Source organism: Bufo gargarizans, chromosome 2 (assembly GCF_014858855.1).
Source record: "Bufo gargarizans isolate SCDJY-AF-19 chromosome 2, ASM1485885v1, whole genome shotgun sequence".
NCBI lineage: Eukaryota > Metazoa > Chordata > Amphibia > Anura > Bufonidae > Bufo > Bufo gargarizans.
The window spans coordinates 273,172,620-273,197,325 of NC_058081.1; the positions used below are offsets into that span (position 1 = coordinate 273,172,620).

General features: G+C 50.5%; 1 protein-coding gene across 1 annotated transcript in view; it reads left to right on the top strand.

Moving 5' to 3' along the window:
* Nucleotides 1-1,777: 1,777 nt before the first annotated feature.
* The window catches only part of ASZ1 (ankyrin repeat, SAM and basic leucine zipper domain containing 1), a 122,627-nt gene continuing 99,698 nt past the window's right edge, over nt 1,778-24,706 (top strand). The window contains exon 1 of the mRNA XM_044277193.1: nt 1,778-1,924. Within this exon, the coding sequence (XP_044133128.1) occupies nt 1,778-1,924 (147 nt within the window). The remainder of the gene's footprint in view (nt 1,925-24,706) is intronic.

Consider the following 24,706-nt stretch of genomic DNA (forward strand, 5'->3'; position numbering starts at 1 on the left):
CTCTAGGTGCTAATGACGCCCCCATAGCACCTAGAGGGTCATTAGCATATTAATAAAAGTTCTTTTTTTAGGTAAACGGCTGCCCCAAAAGCTATTATAGCAGGATAGTTTGGCAGAGCAGACACTAGCGGATCGCTAGTGTCTGACACCTAATTATGTGAAATCAAAGTGGTAGAAACCCTTTAAGAATAAAGTTAAAATGTAAACTTTACCAGATAGGAAATGCGCTAAAAATGAAACCATAAAAATATGGAGGAATTGCGTTATTTTTCCAATTTCAGCCCATTTAGAATTGTTTCTAGCTTCCCACAACATCGTATGCAATATAAAATAGTGCTGAGTTTGGTCTCCATTGCTCCATAGCTGGCTTTTCATCTGAAATCAACATCCTGTTGACGGTGGAGCATGTGGCTGCTGCAGCTAATCGCTGGCCGCAGACGTGACCTGCTCCCCTCGTGTCACCATATTCCATATGGTTACATCTCTGGTATGCTGTTCCTGCAGGGAGTGGATCTGGCATTGCCGGACCTACTTGGTACTCGCTGGCCCCACTATCTATGATGGGAACCCGAGGAGATTCAGCTGCAACCCGGTAAATATTCTGAGAATCGGCACGGATAAAAACCACAGATACCGGCCATCTGTGTTTTGCGGAATAGAACTTCCTGCCCAGTATAGAACAGTCCTATCATTTTCCGTAAAACAGACAAGAATAGGACATGTTCTATTTTTTTGCAGGTGCCACGGAACGGACATACGGATACGGACAGCACGTGGTGTGCTGTCCGCATCATTTGTGGCCCCATGAAACTGAATGGGTCTACATCTGACCCCAAAAAAATGCAGTTCAGATATGGAAAAAAAATACGAGCCTAAAGGGTGTGGCTTTACTGAGATCATGGGAGCAGGCCCGTGTATTGCCCAAGTATCGCCGTTTAAGGGCTCATGCACATGGCCGTTGCCCGGCCCGGCTGTATTGTGGCCCGCATAAACAGTTCCGCAATACATTGGCACCGGCCGTGTGCATCCCGCATCGCGGACCCATTCACTTCAATGGGTCCGCAATCTGGGAGATGTGGAACGGAGGCACGGATCGGAAGCCCAGGGAAGCACTATGGATTGCAGACCGTAGGATGCGGATCGTGGACCCCATTCAAGTGAATGGGTCCACGATCCACATGTCGGACCGTTCGTGGGCATGAGCCCTAACATGAATGGGGATGTTGTACAACTTGCATGTTTTCTGCAACCACAACATATGAACTGCAAAAAAGTCCAATGCTGCTGCGTTTCTATTCATTCTTATGGCTACACTACAATACCTGGATGTGACACGGGTGCGTGACATGTGCTGCACCCAAAAACTCTGTGTAACCGTACCCGAAAGGTGCATTAACACGAGACGATTGTGACTACGCATTCAAAGCCACATCAAATACAGAGGCAAAACTGCTGACGGTTCTACCGCAAATCGCCACAGTTGGGCCTTGCTTTGCCTGTTTTAAGTGGACTCTAACAAAATGGAGGCGACTAATGTTGTGTTCCTGAAAGACATACATTTGATCAAAAGAGTCCCTTAGGGCATGTATACACCTTCCCATGGGCTTTCCAGTAGAAATCCATTATATTTGGATTATAACTGGTATAAAGATAATAGAGACATGAGGGTGTGATTGGCCGCACGGACCATGCCTCTGGAGTCTGCCTGCAGCAGCACCGCCGCCAGTGCGCGTCACGTGTGGCATCTGCAGCCGCCAGGGGGCGCAATTCTAATTGTATGACGAGAAAAGCACGGCGGCGGTGGAAATCTGAAGACGCTGAGAAGAAGATGGCGGCGAGGAGGCATCATGCGGTCCCCGGGGGCGGAGAGGACAGTGACAGTGACGATTCGTGGAGCTTTGACAGCCACCAGGAGACGAGTAAGGTACATAGCCAGTGTCCATCTGCCGATGAAGTCTCCCGCCTGTGTACTGCAGTAGAGGTCTGGATGTTGGGACTGGGATGGTTGTGTTCACATGCTCAGGATTTTGTGAGGATTTAGGTGCGGATTCTGCACCTAAATCCTTGCCAAAGCCACGGTTCTCTGCATCCAGTGCAAGTAAGTGGTGTATGTTATACCCCATTAATAAGATTACGTTCATAGGTTTTTGTCTGCGTCATGGAAAAAGTAAATGAGCAAAAATAATGACCGTGTGGCGGATTCTGCACAGGGAGCCGCGGATGAGGCGTATTGAATGATAATGGGACTAATCCTCGCGCACGTTCAGAACAAACCAGACAACACATGGGTCCTTCTGCAAACCTCCCCCAGCGCCACTGCTTTGATTTTATCTGGCTGCAGCGGTGACATCACGAGAACACAGGAGTGCCGCAGCCAATCACTGTCCTCAGCATAGCACTGAAGAAGCCAGTGATTGGCTTTGTGCCGCAGCCAGGTAACGTAATTTAGCAGTAACAGTGCCCCAGACTAAAAAAAAATACCTAGTAGCCATTGGCTCCTGAACTGAAAAATTTAGGAGTCAAATTAAAAGCGAATCAAAATTTTGGTATCGTGACAACGCTTACGCTACGCAGATCAGATCGGCGTAGTGTTGTTGTGTCGATACCAAAATTTTGATTTGCTTTCGTCACCATAAAAAAGTATTGCGATACTCAATACCACGCAAAAAAATAAAACACCCAAAAAAGCCGCGTGCATTTTGCATTTTATGAAACGTTTGGCCCATAATAGAACAGTCCTATCCTAATTTTTGGGGTGACAAGGTGACTAAAAATCAGGATTTCTTCAGTTCAGTAATTTTGACTGATCAGGCAAAAGATAAAACCGTAGCATGCTACCGTTTTATCTCCGGCGAAAAAACCTGAAGATTTGCCTGAATGCCAAATCCGGCATTTTTCCCAATAGGAATGTATTAGTGCCGGATCCGGCATTCAAAATACCGGAATGCAGGATCCACATGCGCCGACCGGTAAAAATGTGTAAAAAGATACAAGACGGATGCGTCTGTCCGCATGACATGCGGAGAGATGGATTCGTTCTTGCAATGCATTTGTGAGACTGATCCGTATGCGTCTCACAAATGCTTTCAGTCACATCCAGATTGGCGGATTTTCACGCAGTTAATGGGGCTGCGTGAAAATCACAAGCATCCGCAAGCAAGTGTGGATGCGGTGTGATTTTCACGCATGGTTGCTAGGTGATAGTCTATTCACTGTATTATTTTCCCTTATAACATGGTTATAAGGGTAAAATAATAGCATTCTGAATACAGAATGCTCAGTAGAAGGTCAATATAATAAACATTATATACACCCCAGTATAATAAACATTGGTGGCGCAGTGCGCCCCCCCCCCCCCCCCAACACCCCAGTATAATAAACATTGGTGGCGCAGTGCACCCCCCTCCCAATATAATAAACATTGGTGGCGCAGTGCACCCCCCTCCCAATATAATAAACATTGGCGCAGTGGGCAGTGCCAATGAGGGTTAAAAAAAATTAATAAATTAACTCGCCTCCTCCAATTGATCGTGTAGCAGCTGGTCTCCTGTTCTTTCTTCAGGACCTGTCAAAGGACCTGTGGTGACATCACATGATACATGACATGATACATGACATGATACATGACATGATACATGACATGATACATGACATGATACATGACATGATACATGACATGATACATCACCATGGTAATGGAGCTCAGTGACGTCACCACAGGTCCTGAAGAAGGAACAGGAGATCGGCAGCTACGCGATCAATTGGAGGAGGTGAGTTAATATTTTTTTATTTTTTTAACCCTCATTGGCACTGCCCCACCAATGTTTATTATACTGCGCCACCAATGAAGGTAACTGACCTGTTAATACAAATACAGGAGGCGAGTGGCGGAATCAAATAAGCTGCAGTGAGCTGCGATCCGCTGCAGTTAACCCCTCAGATGCAGCTCCCTGTCAAAGAGGTCGGGTGTCGGCTATTTGATTCCGGCACCCGCCTCCTGTATTTGTATTAACAGGTCAGTTATCTTCATTGGTGGCGCAGTGGCCACAGCCCCTCTCCTCCTCCTCCTCCCGTCTCTCTTCTTATTGGCGGAGGCGGTGGCGGCAGCAGCACAGGGGGAGGGAGACTCCTCCACTGCGCTGCTGAGAAGAACATCGGCGGCGGGGCAGGGAACTATCAGCTCCTGTGCCCGCCGCTGTATTCAATGGCAGAGCTGCGGCGGTGGGTCTAGTCGCAAATGGCGACAAGACTAAAAAGTCTTGTCGCCATTTGTAAATTCTAAGTCGCATTGGCAACCATTTTGGTCGCCATCTGGAGTCCTGAGTAAGGCAAGGGCTACACGACGAAAATAAGTCGCAACTACACTGCAACATGTGTCGCACAACAATTTTAATAATGCTAGTGTATGGTGCCGCGCTGCGACTGAGACGCGACAGTCGCAGAAAAATACATCTTGAATGGATTTTTTGCTACTCTTGTGTCGCAGTATGTCCAAGTGCGACACCATAAACTGCCATTATAAAAATTGTCGCGCGACATTGGTGCAACAAAATGTCGCGCGACAAATGTCGTCGTGTAGACCTAGCCTAATACCCAGAGTTGGTCAGTGATTGTGAGCCAAAACCAGTGGATCAAAACGCAGAACAGGTGCAGATCTCTCCATTATACCTTATGTCTTTGTAGCCTCCACTTCTGGTTTTGGCTCACAATCCCTGATGTAAAACACAGACTAAAATACTGACGTGTGAATAAGGCCTACGACCGTTGTGTGTTTTGCGGATTCGCAAAACGAGGATACCGGCCGTGTGCGTTCCGCAATTTGCGGACTGCACATGGCCGCAACCATAATAGAAAATGCCTATTCTTGTCCGCGATTGTGGACAAGAATAGGACAAGCTCTATCTTTTCTGCGGAATGGAACCATGGATGCGGACAGCACGCATCTTTTGCGGCCCCATTGAAATGAATGATTCCACATGAGGACTCCTTCATACAGCCCTTATGCCTTATTTCTGTATAGCCTTCACTCCTGGTTTTGTCTAACAATTAGTGTTGAGCGAATCATTTGAAGCGGAATTTGGTCTGAAGTTTGGAAAAACTTTGATTTGCAAGGAATCTGACTCTCCTTGCGCTTATTCAATATAAATTTTTCCCCAAAAAAATAAAAATTAAATCAATCAATTTTTCCTAACACGTCAGCTGCATATGTTTCAAAGTGAAAGTAAGAAGCCCGAGAACACAAGATCACCTATAACACCGTGCAGCCAGCCACTCTGCAGATAGCCATCCCCTGTGATGTCACAGTCCTATAAAACCCTCATCCTGTGCGGTCTCCACCATTGTCCTGTGAGCTCAGCATAGGGAGAGATGTGACAAGCGATCATGTGCTTGGGACAGTGTTCCTGAAAACGACTAATAGAAGAATATTGGAGAGGGAGAGTGCAGGGAGACATAGTCTGCTTCAGTTTTATTTATTTATTCCTACATTTACTTATTCTTACATCAGCCGAAAACTAAGATATGCAATTCAATACCAATAAGATGGAAGCCTTTATTATTCCAGTGCCAGCATGCCAACCAATACCATCCAGTCTGCACCCTTAGGGGGGCCAGGTCTTAATGATGACCTCCAGCTCCATGTCCTGCACGAGATTGCAGACCATTTTGTGCCCCCACCTAACCAGCCAAACCCCATACCAGCAACAGCCCCTGTTTAAAGGTGATTAAAGGTGCCCTGCGGCCATTAACAATGAAGACAGACTATACAGTGCAGCCTTCATTATTACCTGAAAGGCAACTGCGGCTAATTGGCCATGCAGTTCTTCACTGCAGCATAGCCACAACTCGACCTAAGCATGGCCGCTCTGTGTGGCCGTACCCTAAGGCATAGCGGCCTTTCTGCCTTCATAGAGATTCGTGATGAATTAATTCAAAATAAATTTAATTTCTTGGCTAACTTCAGCAACATTGCTGAATCAAATTTTTCAAACTTCTCTCCTCCCTACTCGCAATCACTGATGTAAATCACTGACCAGATAACTAGGCCTTAGGTCTCATTCACACGAACGTATGGGTTCCATATTGCGGACCACATATGCGGCTCTGCAATAAACGGACATCGTTCTGTGTGCTGTTGAATGGGTCTTGATCCGTCCCTGAGGCCTCACGAACGTTCTCCGTGCATTGGGGGCCGCAAATTGCATTCGTGTGCATGAACCCTTAGACTGCAGCTTTCACGCAGTCGGTGATTGTGAGCCAAAACCAGGAGGCTGCACAGAACTAAGGTATAAGAAGATCTGCACAAGTTTTGGATACATTCACATGAACGTTGTGTTTTCTGATCCACAAAACACGGATACCGGCCCATGTGCGGTCTGCACTTTGCGGACCGCACATGCCGCGGCTATCATAGAAAATGCCTATTCTTGTCCACAATTGCAGACAAGATTAGGACATATTCTATATTTTTTTTTTTTGTTGTTGCGCGGCCACGGCATGGAGCAATAGATGCTTTTGCTGCCCCATAGAAATGAATGGGCTAGTGAAGTGGTTATTGGAGGTGGCAGGAGAATATATTTATCTAGCTCCAAATTTCCTTTTCGACTCCTTGCACCCCCACCAATCAGCTGTTTGAAGAGGCTGCTGCACTCACTGTGGTCTACTCACAGCTCTCCCAGCACAGCGCCGTACACTGTATAGTGGCAGTGCTTGGTATTGCAGATCAGCCCTGTTAACTTGAATAGGACTGAGCTACCCCTAGGTTACATGACTGATATAGTGATGTCACTGCCCTAGGAAGAGGCCGATAGGTCATCTATAAATAGGCTGAGTGTGCCTTATCAGGCTGGGGGTCACTCTTTTCTCGCCCAGTTTCCTTGGGGGACACAGAAGACCTTGGGTATAGCTCATCTCCATAGGAGGCGTGACACTAAGTGAAGACTGTTAAGCCCCTCCTCCACAGCTATACCCTCAGCCTGGAGAGAGAGGCTGCCAGTTTTTGCTTAGTGTCCAAGGAGGCAAGACACTCCCTGCTCTGCAGGGCTCTTTTCTCCTTGTTAAATTTTTGATTTTTACTTTTTTCTTTTCTTTTTGTTCCAGAACATCAGGGACAACAGAGTCGCACTAGACCTCTCTGTTCTCCCGGGGTTGAGCTGCCCCAGTGCCGGTCTCCGCACTGCCGCCTCCCCCACAGAAGGCAAGGTGGATCTGGGCAGCCTAGCTCCCCTACATCCCGCCAGCGCAAGGGTCGCCCGCACGCCAAGTCCCTCTTCCAGCGTCCTGCCACTACGGTGCCAGTAGCTGAAGGGGCGACCCTGCTGGAATGGACCGAGGGTGAAGACGGCTGTGGTAAGAGAGTGGCTTCTCCAGCCCTACGTCCCCCACCCCCCACCCAATGGTCTCCTGCGTGCCTGACCCCCCCATACTGGGCCTCTGGACCCTTCCCCTGCTGGACCTAGGCTGGCCCCTGGGGTGCCGCAGTGCGGCAATCTGCTCTTTCACATTGGGCCTCACATTGGGCCTCACATTGAACCCCCCCCCCCATCACATTGGGCCTTACCGGAGTGTGCACTAATATTCCGGTGCGGCAGAAATTTTTAGGCTCCGCGGCTCCCGCGGCCAGCAAGCCGCCATTCCGGCCCCTGTCTCGTCCGGCGGCGGGGTGGGCTCCCGCGGCCGGCAAACGCCATTCCGGGTCCCTGTCTCTTCCGGCCGGCGGGGTGGGCTCCCGCGGCCGGCATTGGGCTTGACTATGCCCCAGCAGGTGCCGGTCGGCGGGGCCCGCAAATTTGGTCCCATGCTTCGCGGCCTGCTGGGCCGCATTTCCGACCGGCCCGCGGGGTGGGCTCCCGCGGCCGGTTTGAAGCGGCAGGACGCCGCAGCATTCCGCCTCAGGTCCCGGCGGTATAACGGGCCGGGGCGGCAACTTAGCCCCCGGCTTCGCGGCCTACTAGGCCGCAATATTCCGGTCTCTGGTGGAGGGGGCGGGAACTTCTCCAGGCGCGAATTTTTCCCGCCTGGAGGTTCCTCCGCCCCCAGGGGATCGCACGCCGCCCTCCAGGCCGGATTCCTGTTAACCCTTTGGGGTACAGGCCGGCCCCCCCAAAAAAATGGGTCTGTTTAGTTGGCCCCCTTTTCTCCTGTCTCTCAGGTGCCCCTATATGGTGGCTCCCCTTTAGCCTCAGAGGTTGTGTTTTCAATAAATAAATAAATAATTAAATAAAAAATAAAAAAATTTAATAATAGATCATGATTTCTATTAGACTGCGCAGGACGCTGCAGCCTCATCAGTAATGCTGCATGTCTGCATGACCTCTTTCCACAGGCGGCATGGTGTTGTGCTCCCAGCCTGCATCGCTGCTAGGGTATTTCCCCTTTTAGGCGGTTTTTTCTTGCCTCTTCCAGGATACGGTGCTGGCCAAGTGCGTTCGGCCCTTCTGCAGGCAGCATTCATCGTCTCTCCAGTTATGGTGCCTGCCATGTGCATCCCCCCCCCTCCTAGGCGGGCTACTGCACTCTCCCTGGCTGGCCATGTGCATGACCCCCTTCTTAGGCGGAATACTGCACCTTCACCGGATACGGTGCTGGCCATGTGCACGACCCCCTTCCATAAGCGGAACGCTGCACTCTCTGGTTTTTGCTGCCGGCCATGTGCGTGACCCCCTTCCGTGGGCGGTACGCAGCACTCACTGGATTCGCTGCCGGCCATGTGCGTGGGCCGGCCATGTGCGTGACCCCCTTCCTGGGCGGAACGCAGCACTCTCACTGGATCTGTTGCCGATCATGTGCATGACCCTTTTTAGGCGGAATACTGCACTCTCACCGGATACGGTACTGGCTATGTGCACGACCCCCTTCCATAGGCGGAATGCTGCACTCTCACTGATGTGCTATGATGTACTTATGTACTATGTTATTATGCTGCACTCTCACTGGTTTCGCTGCCGGCCATTTCTTAGGCGGTATGCTGCACTCTCATTGGGTTCCCTGCCGGCCTTGGGTATGCCTCCTTCCCTCAGGCAGCTTGCATACATCCCTCTGTCTGTGGTTGTTTCCTCGCAGGTACGTCGCTGGCCATGTGCATGTGCCCCATACATGGCAGGGTGCTTGCACTCTCTCGCTGGATCCGCTGTCGGCCATATGCATGACCCCTCTTCCGTGGGCGGTGTACACACTCTTGCTGGATTCGCTGCCAGCCAGGGGCTTGCCTTCCTTCCTCAGGCGACATGCACGCATTCTTAGTGACTGTTTGTCTCTCGCCAGTACGTTGCTGGCCATGTGTATGACTCCCATGCATGGCGGTGTGCTCGCACTCTCCCTGGATGAGATGCTGGCCATGTGCTTTACCCCCCTTTTTTCTGGGCGGCATGCTACACTCTCACCGGATACATTGCTGGCCATGAGAATGGCCCTCTAACAGGGGTGGAACGCTTGCACTTCCTTTGGATACGGTGCTGGCCTTGTGCGTGACCACCCCTCATTTCAAGGGCAGAATTTGGCACGCTCATGAAATTTACGGCTGTCCTTATATGGCTGTGCTGGACTTGTACATGTCCCCCTTCGTTGGCAGAGTAGTTGCACTCTCGCTGAGTTCAGTGTTGGGTGTATTGTGGCACACTCACTTAATGCTAGGATACCCTGTTCATGTTACCCTTTCGCTAGGTGGACCTCCTGCGTTCCTGCTGGTTTATAGGGTATGTCCTGCTTCTCTGAAGTGGGTACGGCCTTAGGCATCACTTCCTTTTGGGACGGGCCTTTGCACTCTTGCCGACTGCTGTTGGCCAGGTACAATTCCCCCCTTAGGTTTGTGCATAACTCCCTTTCAGGTTGCACTTTGCAATTCCGTACATGCTGTGGCACTCTGGGGCGAGCCCCCCTTTTTTCTAGGTGGGTTGGCCTTCTCGCTGCTTACGGGGCTGCTCGTACGTATGCCTCACCTGCTTCCTGCGGCATACCTTTTGTTTCTTGGGATGCAATGCTTGCCGCAAGCCTTGCACTCGTCCCTAAGGAGTTTCATTCTGTCCTCATGACCGAACAGGTTCTATTGCTCTCTGCTGCACCGAGCTGGGTGGTGCTCATTCACATTCCAGGGAGTGTTCGTGGGTCCTAGATGCATGCCCATTCGTCCTTCTGCGGCATTGCTTCCCTGCGCTGGTGGTCACATAGTCGAGAGTGCTGTTGTCTGCAGCGCCTCTCGAATTCTTCGTTTGCTCTGGCGGGACTGCGGTTCCCTTGCCTGCTGCAATTTCCTCCTCTTCGGATGCAGTGTGGTATGAGTCCTTCCTCTTGGCGCCTCTACGCTTCTGTCTGATCTGCTACCAGGTTCGGGCTGCTCTTCTCGGAAGGTCACCCAACTTCTCTTGGGTGCTCAGTTACCCGGGTCCGGAGGACCTCCGCCTTGGGTTCTTCAAGGTACTCGCCTTCTGCGAGGTGGTGGACCGGGCGTCTCACAGTATAGCGGGTTCTGCTTTTGAGCGGTCCTATGGCTTCCCTGTTGCCCACTCCTCCTCCTTTCGGTTGGAGGGTGTTATGCCGGCCTCTGTCTCGACTGCCTTATCTCGCCGGCCTTGTTTGGCTCCCGCTCGGTACAGATCGCTCCAATGTGGCTTCCCGCCAGATTTCAGAGGCTGTTCTTCGCTGTCCTCCCCTCTGGGGAGAGCATGGTTGTTCATGTGGATGGTTCTGGTGTTCCTTTTGGTCTCGTACTGTCTCCCTTGTTCACACTGGCTGTATTAGCTGTGTGCCTATTTACCGAGTCTACCGCGTTATGTCCTCCCGCTGGGTGCAGATTGCGTGGCCCATTCTAAGACGATGGTCCTGCTGTAGACTTACCTTCTCGATAACTTGGGGGGACTACCTTTTCGGTCCAGATTGTCCTTGATCTCCCACACCGGGACGGTACAACGTGGTTACATCAGCATGGACTTTAGCCTGTCTTCTCCTGGCATCTGGCGGATCCTTTGGGTTCTTTCCATCTGTCCTGCTCCCCCACTCGGGTGGATACGGGATAACGTTGTTCGAGGGCCGACGGGTCTAGTTTTGTCGACCCTTCTGCCTGTGTTGCTGGTCTGCGCCTGATCACATTGGGTCTTCGCCCGCTTGCCAGGCGACTCTAGCGGGTTCGCTGCTGTCCACTCCTGGCTGTGTTTCGTCCAGGATCTGTCGTAAGACTTAGGTTTTTTTGTCTGGGTTTCTGTGGGAAGCTGTGCATTCCCCACTCTGAATTTCTCTCCCCATGGTTCGGTCTTTTGCTTGAGGTGTCAAGTGTCGGCGCTGTTCTTCCTCTTCCAGCGTTCTCGGCCCTCTCGGCCTGCCAAGACCTTCTTCCTCGGAGTGGCTCTTTGGTTCCTCTGTGCTGTCCTTCGGTACCGCCCTAGGGACTATATACTGAGCTCTCGGCGCTCCAATCTTGTCCTTGGAGCCGTTACAGAAGTTCTCTCTACCCCTTCTGTCCTGTACGGTTGTGTTCCGTATCAGTCGTGTCTCTGACGGGTGCCGGGATGGTCCTTTTTTTGTTACGAGCCTTCTGTCTTTTCCAGGACAGGGCTGTTCTACATCCCGTTTCTTCCTTCCTTCCGTAGGTGGTGTTTGCCTTTCGCTTCAACACCTCACCTGTTTGGGCCTTGCCGTTTTTACTTGGGGATCTCCGACTCTTGTAGCCGTTCGGCCTCTTGGGTTTCCAGGAGGTCTGTGCATAGGGTTGACGGACTCCAGGGTGGTTTTCCTCCGCTTGATCGGTTTGGCTATCGATGAGGTTACCGCACCGAGGGCAGGATTCTGTCTTTGGTGTCACCGTTCATTTCACCAGAGCGGTTGGTGCCTCCTGGGCCGGAGGCATTGGGCTTCGGCCATGCATTTGGGCAAGGCGGCCACGGGTCTACCTTACGCGCCTTACCGAGTTCTTCAGGGTGCATACTTTGACTTTGGCAGATGTTGCCTTGCCCCGCCTGGGTTTGCAGGCGGCGGTTCATTGGTGCCTTTCGGGTGCTTCACCTTGGTGCTGTGGTCCCTCCCCCTTTTGGACTGCTTTTGAACGTCCCAAGGTCTTCTGTGTCCCCCAAGGAAACTGGGCGAGAAAACGAGATTTTTGTATAACTTACCAGTAAAATCTCTTTCTCGCTCTTTCCTTGGGGGACACAGCACCCACCCATTCATTGTTTTTTTCTCTGTACGGTTTCCGAGTTTTTGTTACCCGTCGGGTTGTTGGCTTGTTGGTTCCTTGTTGGACTTTGCCTTTTCTCACTGCTTGGACACGCAACTGGCAGTCTCTCTCTCCAGGCTGAGGGTATAGCTGTGGAGGAGGGGCTTAACAGTCTTCACTTAGTGTCACGCCTCCTATGGAGATGAGCTATACCCAAGGTCTTCTGTGTCCCCCAAGGAAAGAGCGAGAAAGAGATTTTACTGGTAAGTTATACAAAAATCTTGTTTTCAGGGCGAGTGCTCTGACATACAGCCATGCTAGGCTTCCCCTACCTGAGACTAGGGATTTAGGGTCGTGAGAAATCGCCAGTCATTTTTTGACCCTTGCCTCAACCATAAGAAATAGTGACCAGGCTATTAAATCCTGTTTGATCCTTAATTATTACCTTACCGACAAGACTATTTATTTTTTATTTTTTATCGTTTTCTATAAGGCACACTCGGCCAATTTATAGATGACAAAGCCCCTAAGTGTAGACAGGCAGTGCTCTAAAAACAGCACCACCTCTACTAATACAGTTTATCCTGAGGATAGGCCATCAATCTCAAATTCCCAGATAAACCCTTTAAATCATAAAATTCGGACGGCCTGCCCCAGTCACTAGTGGGCGCTCACTGTATGGGATATGTGCATACATATTATTGTGTAACTGGTAGTCGTTACATGCAGTCCCACCCAAAGCATTTCTGAGCAGACTATGAAGCAGACATGCTATTAGTAAGGGAGCACGTCACCTTGCAGGTCGCGACCACATTCACTGTCATAGGGCGTACCATGACATTGTGACATTACGTCACACTACTGTCTGTGCGTGAGTGGCCTTAACCTACTGGTGCATTCGTATGACCTTATCTTCCGTCCACATCCACAACACGGATTAGATGCGGACCCATTCATGTCAGCACATCATGTGCTGTTCACATCCTTAAGTTTGTCCTGCGCCCCCAAAAAATAATAGAACATGTCCTATTCTTGTCTGTTTTGCGGGCAAGAATAGGCATATCTAACAAAGGGCGGAGTGTGCGGGACCGCAAAATGTGGGACGCACACAGATGATATCCGTGTTTTGCGGACCGCAAAAAAGATCTAGTCGTATGAATGGGGACTTCCTGCTAAACATGAAAGTGTTACATTGTCACCGAATCTTTATAGGCTATAATTGTGTAATCTGGCTACTACTTGTCAGCCATGTTGGCTCTCAAGGGGCCACTGGTATCTGTCAGCAGTTAATAGCAACAACCTTTCATTTTCCAAAGGAACTGTCCAAAATGAAAGGTGGAATCTGGTTGCTATGGGCAACTAAGCCAGTTCTACTTTACACCAGTTTGATAAATGACCCCCCAATAGTTTTATTTTTTGTATTTATGATATAACAAGCGCTGCTGGTAAGTTAAGTTTAAAGGGGTTTTACGAGACCCAGTGGGACCCATCACACCATCTTGACTAAACATATCTTGCCTGCAGAAGAAAGTTTCCAGTATACATACCGTCTCATACCAGACGGGCAGCTATTAAAGGTGTAATGTCTCTGCCTAGCTCTATCGGATTACCTCAATTATATGTCTTCTGTCCAACTGGCTTGGCCCACTCAGTCCTTCATGCCTGCCTGCAACTAGCTGCATGCTCCGCACTGCACATTGAAATAACAGGCAGGGAATGAGCCATCATGAGTCCCTCCCTCCCCCATCACATGACCAGCAAGAAGGAATTACTGTATGGTGGTGGCAGGCAAGTCACAGTCACACAGGTGGCCATAAGACATAGGGGGGGAGGGTTCAGTACCTTGTGGCTGCTGCCCCCATACTGTAATGTCTCCTTGTGGCTGCTGCCCTCATGTCTCCTTGTTGCCCCCATACAGTATAACGTCTCCTTGTGGCTGCCCCCATACAGTGCAACGTCTCCTTGTGGCTGCCCCCATACAGTGCAACGTCTCCTTGTGGCTGCCCCCATACAGTGCAACGTCTCCTTGTGGTTTTTTCTTTTAAACGGGTATTTATCGCGATATATATCGTTATCGCAATAAATTTCTTAATATCGTTATCGTCCAACACTACATCCACTGACATAGTGTCCTTTACTCGGTTTCTGGTCTGGTCTGTGACTGGGGACCTCATTTCGGCAGCCCAGGAATGGTGAGGTGCTGTGTACTGGGCCCAAACTAGTTGTCTTCCTGGCGCATGCACAGATGAGGTGGATTCAGGAGTAGGGTTGGCCAATGTCAAAAATATTCCCAAGTTAACAATATTAAGAAATTTATCATGATAACTGATAACAACAATATATATTGTGATAAATTCTCATTTAGGAGGAAAAACACTCAAAATGTACTCGTGTTTCGTTGTGGCCCCCATACATTGTAATGTCTCCTTGATGAACCCATACAGTACACAGTAATATCTCCATGTTGCCCCACCAAGAACAGGGTTCCCATTCCCCCCCATTCTGATGGAGCGGCAGGTTGGGCATGTACCCTACCGCTCCTTTCATTTTTTTCTATGGGAGCGCTGGAGATAGCCGATCGCTGCTATCTTTGGCGCTCCCATAGGGAATGGGACATTCTATCAGAAAACCCTGATAAATGAGTTGTTCAGAGTATGCCCATCATAGGTGCACGTTGTCAAAAAGGGCACCTTGGCATCATAAACATGCCTTTCAGTTAAATAAAACATTGGGGGGGGGGGGGGGGGGTCATTTACTAAACACTGGCGCCTCCCATATCAGTCTTAGTAAAAATACTGCTAGTGGAAGATCCAACGCCTCTTAATAAATTTGTTGCATCCGCTGCTGTTCGTGCGCCAAAACTGAAATCTTCTCTGTGCAATTTATTTTAAAACTGGCAAAACGTTCTCACAATTCATTTACAAAAAAAAAAGAAAACTAGAAATCATGTGAGAAAGAAACCAGCTTCCGCTTCCTTACATACACACCCGTCGCTATAATCGCTGATCTGTATGCAAATAATGTTTGAAGGAATCCAGCTCCACTTGTGTAAAGGAATATAAATTTATTTTGCTTGCGATAAAATCTCATCCATCAGTTACAAAAATAGCAGTCTTGTCTAAACGTTTTGGGCTACCAAAGACAAATTTCAGCCCTTCCTCATGACACTGTGTCATGCGGAAGGGTTGACATTTGTCTTTGGTAGCCCGAAACGCGTAGACAAGACTGCTATTTTTGTAACTGATGGATGAGATTTTATCGAAAGCAAAATAAATTTATATTCCTTTACACAAGTGGAGCTGGATTCCTTCAAACATTATTTGCATTCAGTCACCCGTTGCCTCGGGTTATCCATGCTCACAGCTGGAGGAAGGGCAGGTGAGAGCTGCTGACCCCTTTTTTCTCTTTAATCGCTGATCTGTGTCTCGTCCCGTACCATGACAACATATCATACAGCAGCTCTGATGGATATGACGTTGGCGGATGAAGGCTTGTCGCGTGACTTGGTTCCAGAGCGGCCGATCAGCGCAACTTCAAGACTGATTCACTTAAATATAATAATCTTGTAGACGTACTACTCAAAAACTGTTTACTGCCTAGCTAAAGTACGTTAAAAACACTTTATTTAGTAATATTAAAAATGAAACTCCACACGAATAGGCTAGTAAGGTGAACTGGAATTTTTACAGACTAATTATATGCTGATTCCTAGTGACACCCTACTACAAAGACTCCTTTATGTTTAGGAGTATATAAAGTAAAGGATAATTCCTCTTGTGACCCTAAGAGAACGTATTGCACTCCATATACAGGGTTGTGGACCCCTTAGTAAGTTCTATCTAGGATCTCACACTCAGAGGATTTTTCCCTAACAGGCTCAATGTGAAAGCGAGAGTCAGTCTGCATGTATATCTTGTACTGCAGTCTAATGCTCAACGCGTTTCCCTTCCGAATATTGTCGGTAATTCATCAGGAGCATTAGACCTAGTGTTTGGCAGACGTCATACATTGCGACCATGATGTTGGGTATGCAATGATTTTGCCAAACACTTTTAGGTCTTCTGACTAGAGAGACGCTGCACGCTTCCGATATCGTACGTGCAGCAGCAAGCCTCCTGGCACTGTAGTGGCCGTATCGCACGCGAGACGTGCGCTGTTTAAATGAAGATATCTCCTCCCCTACTGTTGCCAAGCCTCTAACAGGCATCCAATAGGCGTACGATCGCTAGCTGGCCGCACCTATTGCTGTCATCATTACCAGTGGACAGGCAGCCCATTGCACAGCCATACGTGTCGGCTCTGCCTACTCCTATCATCATTCGTCGCTATGGCAAGGGGGAGCATATAGTCGTGACGTTTGCTTGAGTCATCATCTGGGCTGGGACATATAATCCATCAGATCACTTCATGTTCAGGTAAAGCCTGTGTATGCATAATCGGAACAAAGAAGAGAATTACCTGTCATAAGTCGTTACCAGAGTAACTAATGTAATAAAATCAATGCAGAAATCAATCCTACTTGAGACGCAGAGTATCCCATTGTGTACAGTACCTTAAAAGTCCCCATAAGTCGCAGAAGCGTCAAACACTGACACTCATACTAGGACAGTGGTGGCGAAAACCTATGGCACGGGTGCCAGAGGCGGCACTCAGAGCCCTCTCTGTGGGCACCCACACTCTGGAAAAAGTCTATGGTGTATCAGAATGCCTTAGATTTTTCCTGCTATTCATCAGTGCAGGGACACTATGAACGGCACAAGTGATGCATTGAATGTAGGCAGGCTATTATAATAAATGATAACGTACATGGAAGATATACTATATTGGACTGTAGTATTCAGGTTACATTGCCGTGTTGGCACTTTGTGATAAATAAGTGGGTTTTGGGTTGTAGTTTGGGCACTCGGTCTCTAAAAGGTTCACCATCACTGTACTAGGACATCAGGGACATGTTATTAGGTCTCGCTTATGGACATACTTAGAACAATAGGGACACAACTAGGAGCAACTAGCATTATCACAATTACAGCGAGACTCAAGTATTGTGATAAAGCCTTCGGACAAGGGGGGGAAACACAGTAGTCCTTGATGTCAGCAGATAGACCTTGAAAAAACGGTTTGTTGAGAAGGGATACCCTAAACCCGTTCTGAAGGAGGCCTATCAACATGCGGCTGCATGTTATAGGGAACATCTCTTGCATCCTAAAAATAGGACATCTGAGGATGCACTGTTACGCATCATAGGAACCTTTGACACGGCGCACAAGGAGATGCGTGCACTGCTGACTGAACACTGGGAGATTCTTAAAACTGACCCAGATGTTGGACACCTAGTGGGTGGGTATCCCATGATCACATACCGCCGTGGTGGAAACATTAAGGATAAGGTGGTCCACAGTGCCTTTAACTCTCCAAAAAATGAGACCTGGTTAGGGGCAAATATACCAAATGGCACATATAAATGTGGGAATTGCATAGCCTGCAAAGTGATCTTAAAGGGGTTGTCCGGGTTCAGAGCTTAACCCGGACATCCCTCCATTTTCACTCAGGCAGCCCCCCTGACATGAGCATCGGAGCAGTTCATGCTCCGATGCTCTCCTTTGCCCTGCGCTAAATCGCGCAGGGCAAAGGCATTTTTAGGAGTTCCGGTGACGTACCGGGGCTCTCCATGGGGCTGACAGGAACCCCGGTGACGTCACCGGCGCTGAAGGGCGGGATTTAGCTCTGCCCTAGCCAGTAAAATGGCTAGGGCAGAGCTAAAGCCCGCCCCTCAGAGCCGGTGACGTCACCGAACACACTGCCGGGCGGAAATTACCGCCCGGCAGTGTGTTATTGAAAACAAAAGAGCCCGTGCCCTGCGTGATTTAGCGCAGGGCACAGGAGCGCATTGGAGCATGAGATGCTCCGATGCAAGGCTCAGGGGGGCTGCCTGGGTGAAAATAAGGGTATTATTTTCACCCAGGCAGCCCCCCTGAGCCTTGCATCGGAGCATCTCATGCTCCAATGCGCTCCTGTGCCCTGCGCTAAATCACGCAGGGCACGGGCTCTTTTGTTTTCAATAACACACTGCCGGGCGGTAATTTCCGCCCGGCAGTGTGTTCGGTGACGTCACCGGCTCTGAGGGGCGGGCTTTAGCTCTGCCCTAGCCATTTTACTGGCTAGGGCAGAGCTAAATCCCGCCCTTCAGTGCCGGTGACGTAACCGGGGTTCCTGTCAGCCCCATGGAGAGCCCCGGTACGTCACCGGAACTCCTAAAAATGCCTTTGCCCTGCGCGATTTAGCGCAGGGCAAAGGAGAGCATCGGAGCATGAACTGCTCCGATGCTCATGTCAGGGGGGCTGCCTGAGTGAAAATGGAGGGATGTCCGGGTCAGCTCTGAACCCGGACAACCCCTTTAAAGGGTACATATTTTACGAGTTCAACCACAGGATATGAGTATAACATCAAATCCTTTATTAACTGCAAGGCAGTAGGGGTGGTATACCTTGCGACCTGCATCTGTGGATCACAGTATGTAGGGAAAACTAAGCGTGAATTTAGGAGGCACATAGGGGAACACCTTTTTAAGATCAGAAATTCTGGTGATACACCTATTGCGCAACATGTAGCAACTTGCCATCCAAGAACAACAGATTGCTTTAAATTTCAGGGCATCGAACATGTAAGACCACCACCCAGGGGAGGTGACGTTGATACAGTGCTTCTCATAAAGGAGGCACAGTGGATCTTCACACTAAACACTGTTAAGCCAAAAGGTTTGAACGATGCTATTTCATTCGCATTTTTTATTGAATGAGGAAATTTCTCTTTGGCCTATAACATGAATAGGTATTTCTCGCCCATTTTCCTTGGGGGACACAGACCTTGGGTATAGCTCAGCTCCCTAGGAGGCGTGACACTAAGTAAAACTGTTAAGCCCCTCCTCCATCAGCTATACCCTCAGCCTGGAGATAGAGGCTACCAGTTTTAGCTTAGTGTCCAAGGAGGCAAGACACCCCTGCTACTGCAGGGCTGTTTTCTCCTTGTTATTTTTACTTTTCCTTCTAATTTTGTTATTTTATTTTTTCCTAGGGATACCAGAGACGCATTAGACCTCTCTGCTCTCCCGGGGTTGAGCTGCGCCAGTGCCAACTTATCTGCACTGCTGCCTCCCCCCACAGAAGCAATAGGAGGATCTGGGCAGCAATGGCTCCCCTACATCCCGCCAGCTAGGGGGTCGCCCGCACGCCAAGCCCCTCTTCCAGCTTCCTGCCACTGCGGTGCCAGTGGCTGAAGGGGCGACCCTGCTGGAAAGGACTGAGGGTGAAGACGTCGGACGGTGAGATGGCTATTCCAGCCCATACCCCGTCCCTATCTGCAGCATCTACCCCTCTGGGTAAGGGGGGCACCCGTGGTCGCTCATTCTGAGCGCTCATCTGCTGACTAGACCATCCCTACATCACCAGGGCTCCAGCAGACCCTCCCCAGCTCCCCTCAGGTATCCAAGGCTTGGGACAATGCAGCACAGCAGCATCCTCAGCACCCCCACGCCGTTCCCCCCCACGCTGCTATCTTTCTCCCCCCCCCCCTCCCCCTCACTCGGGGGCTGACTCCATTTTTCTCTTCTCCCTCTCTCCCTTGCCGCCGCCGCCCGCTCCGTTCCGAGAACGGGGGGCGGGGCTTATGCCCGACATGGGCAGATCGGGCTCGGCGGGGCAAGGGACATGGTGGCAGAAGGGTCACCCACCTGGGCAAATCGCCGCACTCTAGGGGCCTGCGGGCCCTTTATTTTCTGGCATTTGGCTTTTCTTAGCCCTGAGAGCGGTTTCGGCAGCAGGGGGCGTGGCTTACGCGTGCGCGCGCGTCATTTTGGGGGCGGAGCTAAGTTCTCCTTCACAGGAGACATTTCAAGCGCTGGAGGGGGCGGAGCTTGTTCCCCGCGCTTTCTGCTGAGGTTTCCAGCGCTTCCTCACTCCTGACAGGAAGCTGGGACACGGTGGGGGATTCTAAACTCCTGTGTACATCGCTCGGCTTCTGTGGGCACTCTCTGCTGCTCACTGCTGTTCACTGCTTCTGCTGATCTGGACCATCTCTACTCCTGACGTTCTTCTGAGGCACTGGTAGGACAGTTAACCCTCTCCTAACCCTCCTGGTCATAGCTGCTATAACCCTTTGTGGTCTCTATATTAGAGTACGACCACATTTCAGCATGTCAGATCCCACGGGTGCCCCCAAACCCTGGTACCATGCCTGTACCGCCTGTAGGGAACCTTTTCCGCGTGGGCAATCTGAGCCGCATATCCTTGCATGTCAGGCCCCGGTGCAGGGCCCGCTTCCCGCTGCGCCCCCCCGGTGCCTCTGGACCCCCTGACTGGGCTAAGTCTCTGTCTCAGGCAGTGGAAAGCCTTACACACGTAGTGGGCCGTCTCGTGAATAGACCGCCTCTCCCGCAGGCTGCCACAATCCCTGTCGCACCCGCTGGGACTACCGTTTCTGCCGCCCCCACTGGTTCCCTGCCTCCCAGCGAATCTTCCAGGGCCCGGCATACTCAGAAACGTTCAAGGGTTGAGCGCACATCTTCCTCAGATGCTTCGCTCTCTCCGCCATGCGTGCGAGCTCAGTCAAGTCTATCCTCTCAAAAGGATACGCCTTCTGAGGGAGAACTGGCGGATTCGGACGTGGACATGGACTCAGAGCTTCCGTCCAAATTGGCGTCCGCGGTGGGGCATCTTATCACTAGCATCCGTGATACCTTTAAGCTACACGATGACCCCCCCAGCTCTGAACAGGCCGGCGTGTCCTTTCTCCGTCCCAGACAGGCCTCCAAGGTTTTTCCCATACACGCTGATTTTTCTTCTGTGGTATCCAAGGCTTGGACTCGGCCTAACGTCCGCTTTATTACACCCAAAAAGCTGGACATTTGTTATCCCTTTCCAGCGGATACTGTGACCACGTGGACATCCCCGCCTAAGGTTGATCCTCCCGTGGCTCGCCTGTCCAAAAGCACTACTATTCCTGTACAGGACGGATCTTCCCTCCAGTCTGTTGAGGACCGTCGTACGGAATCCCTCTCCAAGGCCATATTTACTGCCTCTGGTTCGGCCCTTAGACCGGTCTTTGCCTCCGCCTGGGTTGGTAAAGCGGTCTCTGAATGGGGTTTGCAACTGGAACAGGTGTTAGGGTCGGATGTCCCTGTTCAGGACCTCCGTTCCTTAGCCCAACTAATTGTTCAGGCCGGAAAATTTGTCTGTGAGGCCTCCCTTGATGTGGGTGCCCTCATTGCCCGTTCCTCTGCCCTGGCAGTTCTGTCAGGAGGGAACTCTGGCTGACGGTTTGGGCTCGGGCTTCCCTCAGCTGGTGGTTGCATATCCCTCTAAGGGGGAAGTCCTTCCTTCCACTGAACTGGCTGGTGATTACCACCGATGCCAGCTTACGGGGGGGGGGGGGGTTTCCCTCCCCGGTCCGTCCAGGGCGTTTGGTCTCTATCGGAGTCCAGACTTCCAATCAACATTCTGGAACTGAGGGCGATTCTTCTGTCCCTCAGACACTGGACCCATCTACTGAGGGGCCACCCTGTTCGGATCCAATCGGACAATGCCACGGCTGTGGCATACATAAACCATCAGGGAGGCACTCACAGCGATGCAAGGTGTTCGAAGCCCTTTGTCTTCGCTGGGGTCGCCCCGACGTGGACCTCATGGCCTCAAAATTCAACCACAAGGTCCCCTTATACCTGGCCAGGGCACGGGACCCGAAGGCATACAGCGCCGACGCACTCGTCCTTCCGTGGCGCAAATTCTCCCTTCTGTACGTCTTTCCTCCTTTTCCCCTCCTGCCACGGGTTCTTCGGAGGATCGCGGCAGAGGGCGTTCCCGCGATTTTGGTACGCCGGTCTTGGTACGCCGACCTAATGTTGCTGTTGGCAGACGCACCGTGACCACTGCCCTCCAGGGAAGACCTTCTCTCTCAGGGACCGATCTTCCACGAGCATTTAGGCTCGCTACGTTTGACGGCGTGGCTATTGAGACCGCCGTCTTAACGCGACGGGGTTTCTCCGCGGACGTAGTCCGCACCATGATCCGTGCTCGTAAGCCTGTATCCTCTAGGATCTACTATCGGGTTTGGAGGTCCTATCTGGGGTTCTGTGAGTCCCGGAGCATCCCACCTCTCCGGTTTTCTCTTCCCACAATCCTGTCCTTCCTCCAGTCGGGTCTGGACCTGGGGCTGAGCCTCAGTTCTCTGAAGGGACAGATTTCGGCGCTGTCTATTCTTCTCCAGCGTCCCCTGGCCCCTCTAGGGCCAATTAAGACCTTCTTACAAGGGGTGGCTCACTCTGTTCCGCCGTACCGGCCTCCAGTTCCATCCTGGGACCTGAATGTGGTGCTCTCGGCGCTCCAATCAGCCCCCTTCGATCCTTTACGGGAGGTCTCCCTTCGCCATCTGTCCTGCAAGGTCATCTTTCTTGTGGCCATCACGTCTCTCCGACGGGTGTCGGAGTTAGCGGCTCTTTCTTGCTCCGAACCTTTCCTGATCTTCCACCAGGATAAGGTTGTGCTTTGGCCTGTCCCGACCTTCCTGCCAAAGGTGGTCTCCGCCTTTCACATCAATGAGGACATCGTCCTTCCGTCACTCTGTCCCTCTCCTTCCCACCCCAGAGAACGGGAACTGCACCGTCTGGATGTGGTCAGGGCGTTGAAGATTTACCTGGAGGTCACCGGATCCTTTCGGCGCACGGACTCCCTGTTTGTGGTTCCGGAGGGTTCGCGCAAGGGTTTGGCGGTCTCCAAGGTGGCTATTGCCCGTTTCATTAAACTGGCGGTGTCTGAGGCTTATCGAGCCAAGGGCAGAGCTCCGCCTTTCGGCGTCACTGCTCATTCCACCAGAGCAGTCGGAGCTTCCTGGGCGCAGAGGCATCGGGCCTCGGCTGAACAGTTGTGCAAAGCAGCCACTTGGTCCTCTCTGCACACTTTCACAAAGTTCTATAGAGTGCATACGCATGCATCAGCGGATGCTGCTTGGGCCGCCTGGTTTTGCAGGCAGCGGTTTCCTGATGCTCCGGTGGTGTTCCGCCTTGGGTTTGTGGTCCCTCCCTTCTTGGACTGCTCTTGAACGTCCCAAGGTCTGTGTCCCCCAAGGAAAATGGGCGAGAAAAGGAGATTTTTGTATAACTTACCAGTTAAATCTCTTTCTCGCTCTTCCTTGGGGGACACAGCACCCACCCTTCTGTGTTTGGTTACAGGGTTATGGTCTGGCGCCCCGTTGGGTTGCTGGCTGGTTGTTTCCGTTATTGGTTGTTATCCTTTCACTACTTGGACACGCAACTGGTAGCCTCTATCTCCAGGCTGAGGGTATAGTTGATGGAGGAGGGGCTTAACAGTTTTACTTAGTGTCACGCCTCCTAGGGAGCTGAGCTATACCCAAGGTCTGTGTCCCCCAAGGAAGAGCGAGAAAGAGATTTAACTGGTAAGTTATACAAAAATCTCCTTTTTGCTCCCTCTGATGACTCTCCTCCACTGTGATCTCTCCATATTGATTATATACGAAGACTGTCCTTTGATTGGGACCCAAATGTGTCCCTATTGTTCTAAGCATGCCCATAAGTGAGACCTAAACATGTCCCTGATGTCCTAGTATGAGTGTCAGTGTTTGACGCTTCTGCGACTTATGGGGACTTTTAAGGTACTGTACACAATGGGATACTCTGTGTCTCAAGTAGGATTGATTTCTGCATTGATTTTATTACATTAGTTACTCTGGTAACGACTTATGACAGGTAATTCTCTTCTTTGTTCCGATTTATGCATACACAGGCTTTACCTGAACATGAAGTGATCTGATGGATTATATGTCCCAGCCCAGATGATGACTCAAGCAAACGTCACGACTATATGCTCCCCCTTGCCATAGCGACGAATGCTGATAGGAGTAGGCAGAGCTGACGCGTATGGCTGTGCAATGGACTGCCTGTCCACTGGTGATGATGACAGCAATAGGTGCGGCCAGCTAGCGATCGTACGCCTATTGGATGCCTGTTAGAGGCTTGGCAACAGTAGGGGAGGAGATATCTCCATTTAAACAGCGCACGCCTCGCTGTTTGATGTCTGCCAAACACTAGGTCTAATGCTCCTGATGAATTACCGACAATAGTCGGAAGGGAAACGCGTCGAGCATTAGACTGCAGTACAAGATATACATGCAGACTGACTCTCGCTTTCACATTGAGCCTGTTAGGGAAAAATCCTCTGAGTGTGAGATCCTAGATAGCACTTACTAAGGGGTCCACAACCCTGTATATGGAGTGCAATACGTTCTCTTAGGGTCACAAGAGGAATTATCCTTTACTTTATATACTCATAAACATAAAGGAGTCTTTGTAGTAGGGTGTCACTAGGAATCAGCATATAATTAGTCTGTAAAAATTCCAGTTCACCTTACTAGCCTATTCGTGTGGAGTTTCATTTTTAATATTGCTAAATAGTGTTTTTAACGTACTTTAGCTAGGCAGTAAACAAGTTATAAATAAGTAATACCACACAACTAGGTCTAGATTAGTTATAACAATGTAACTGGGATACTCAATTACTATTA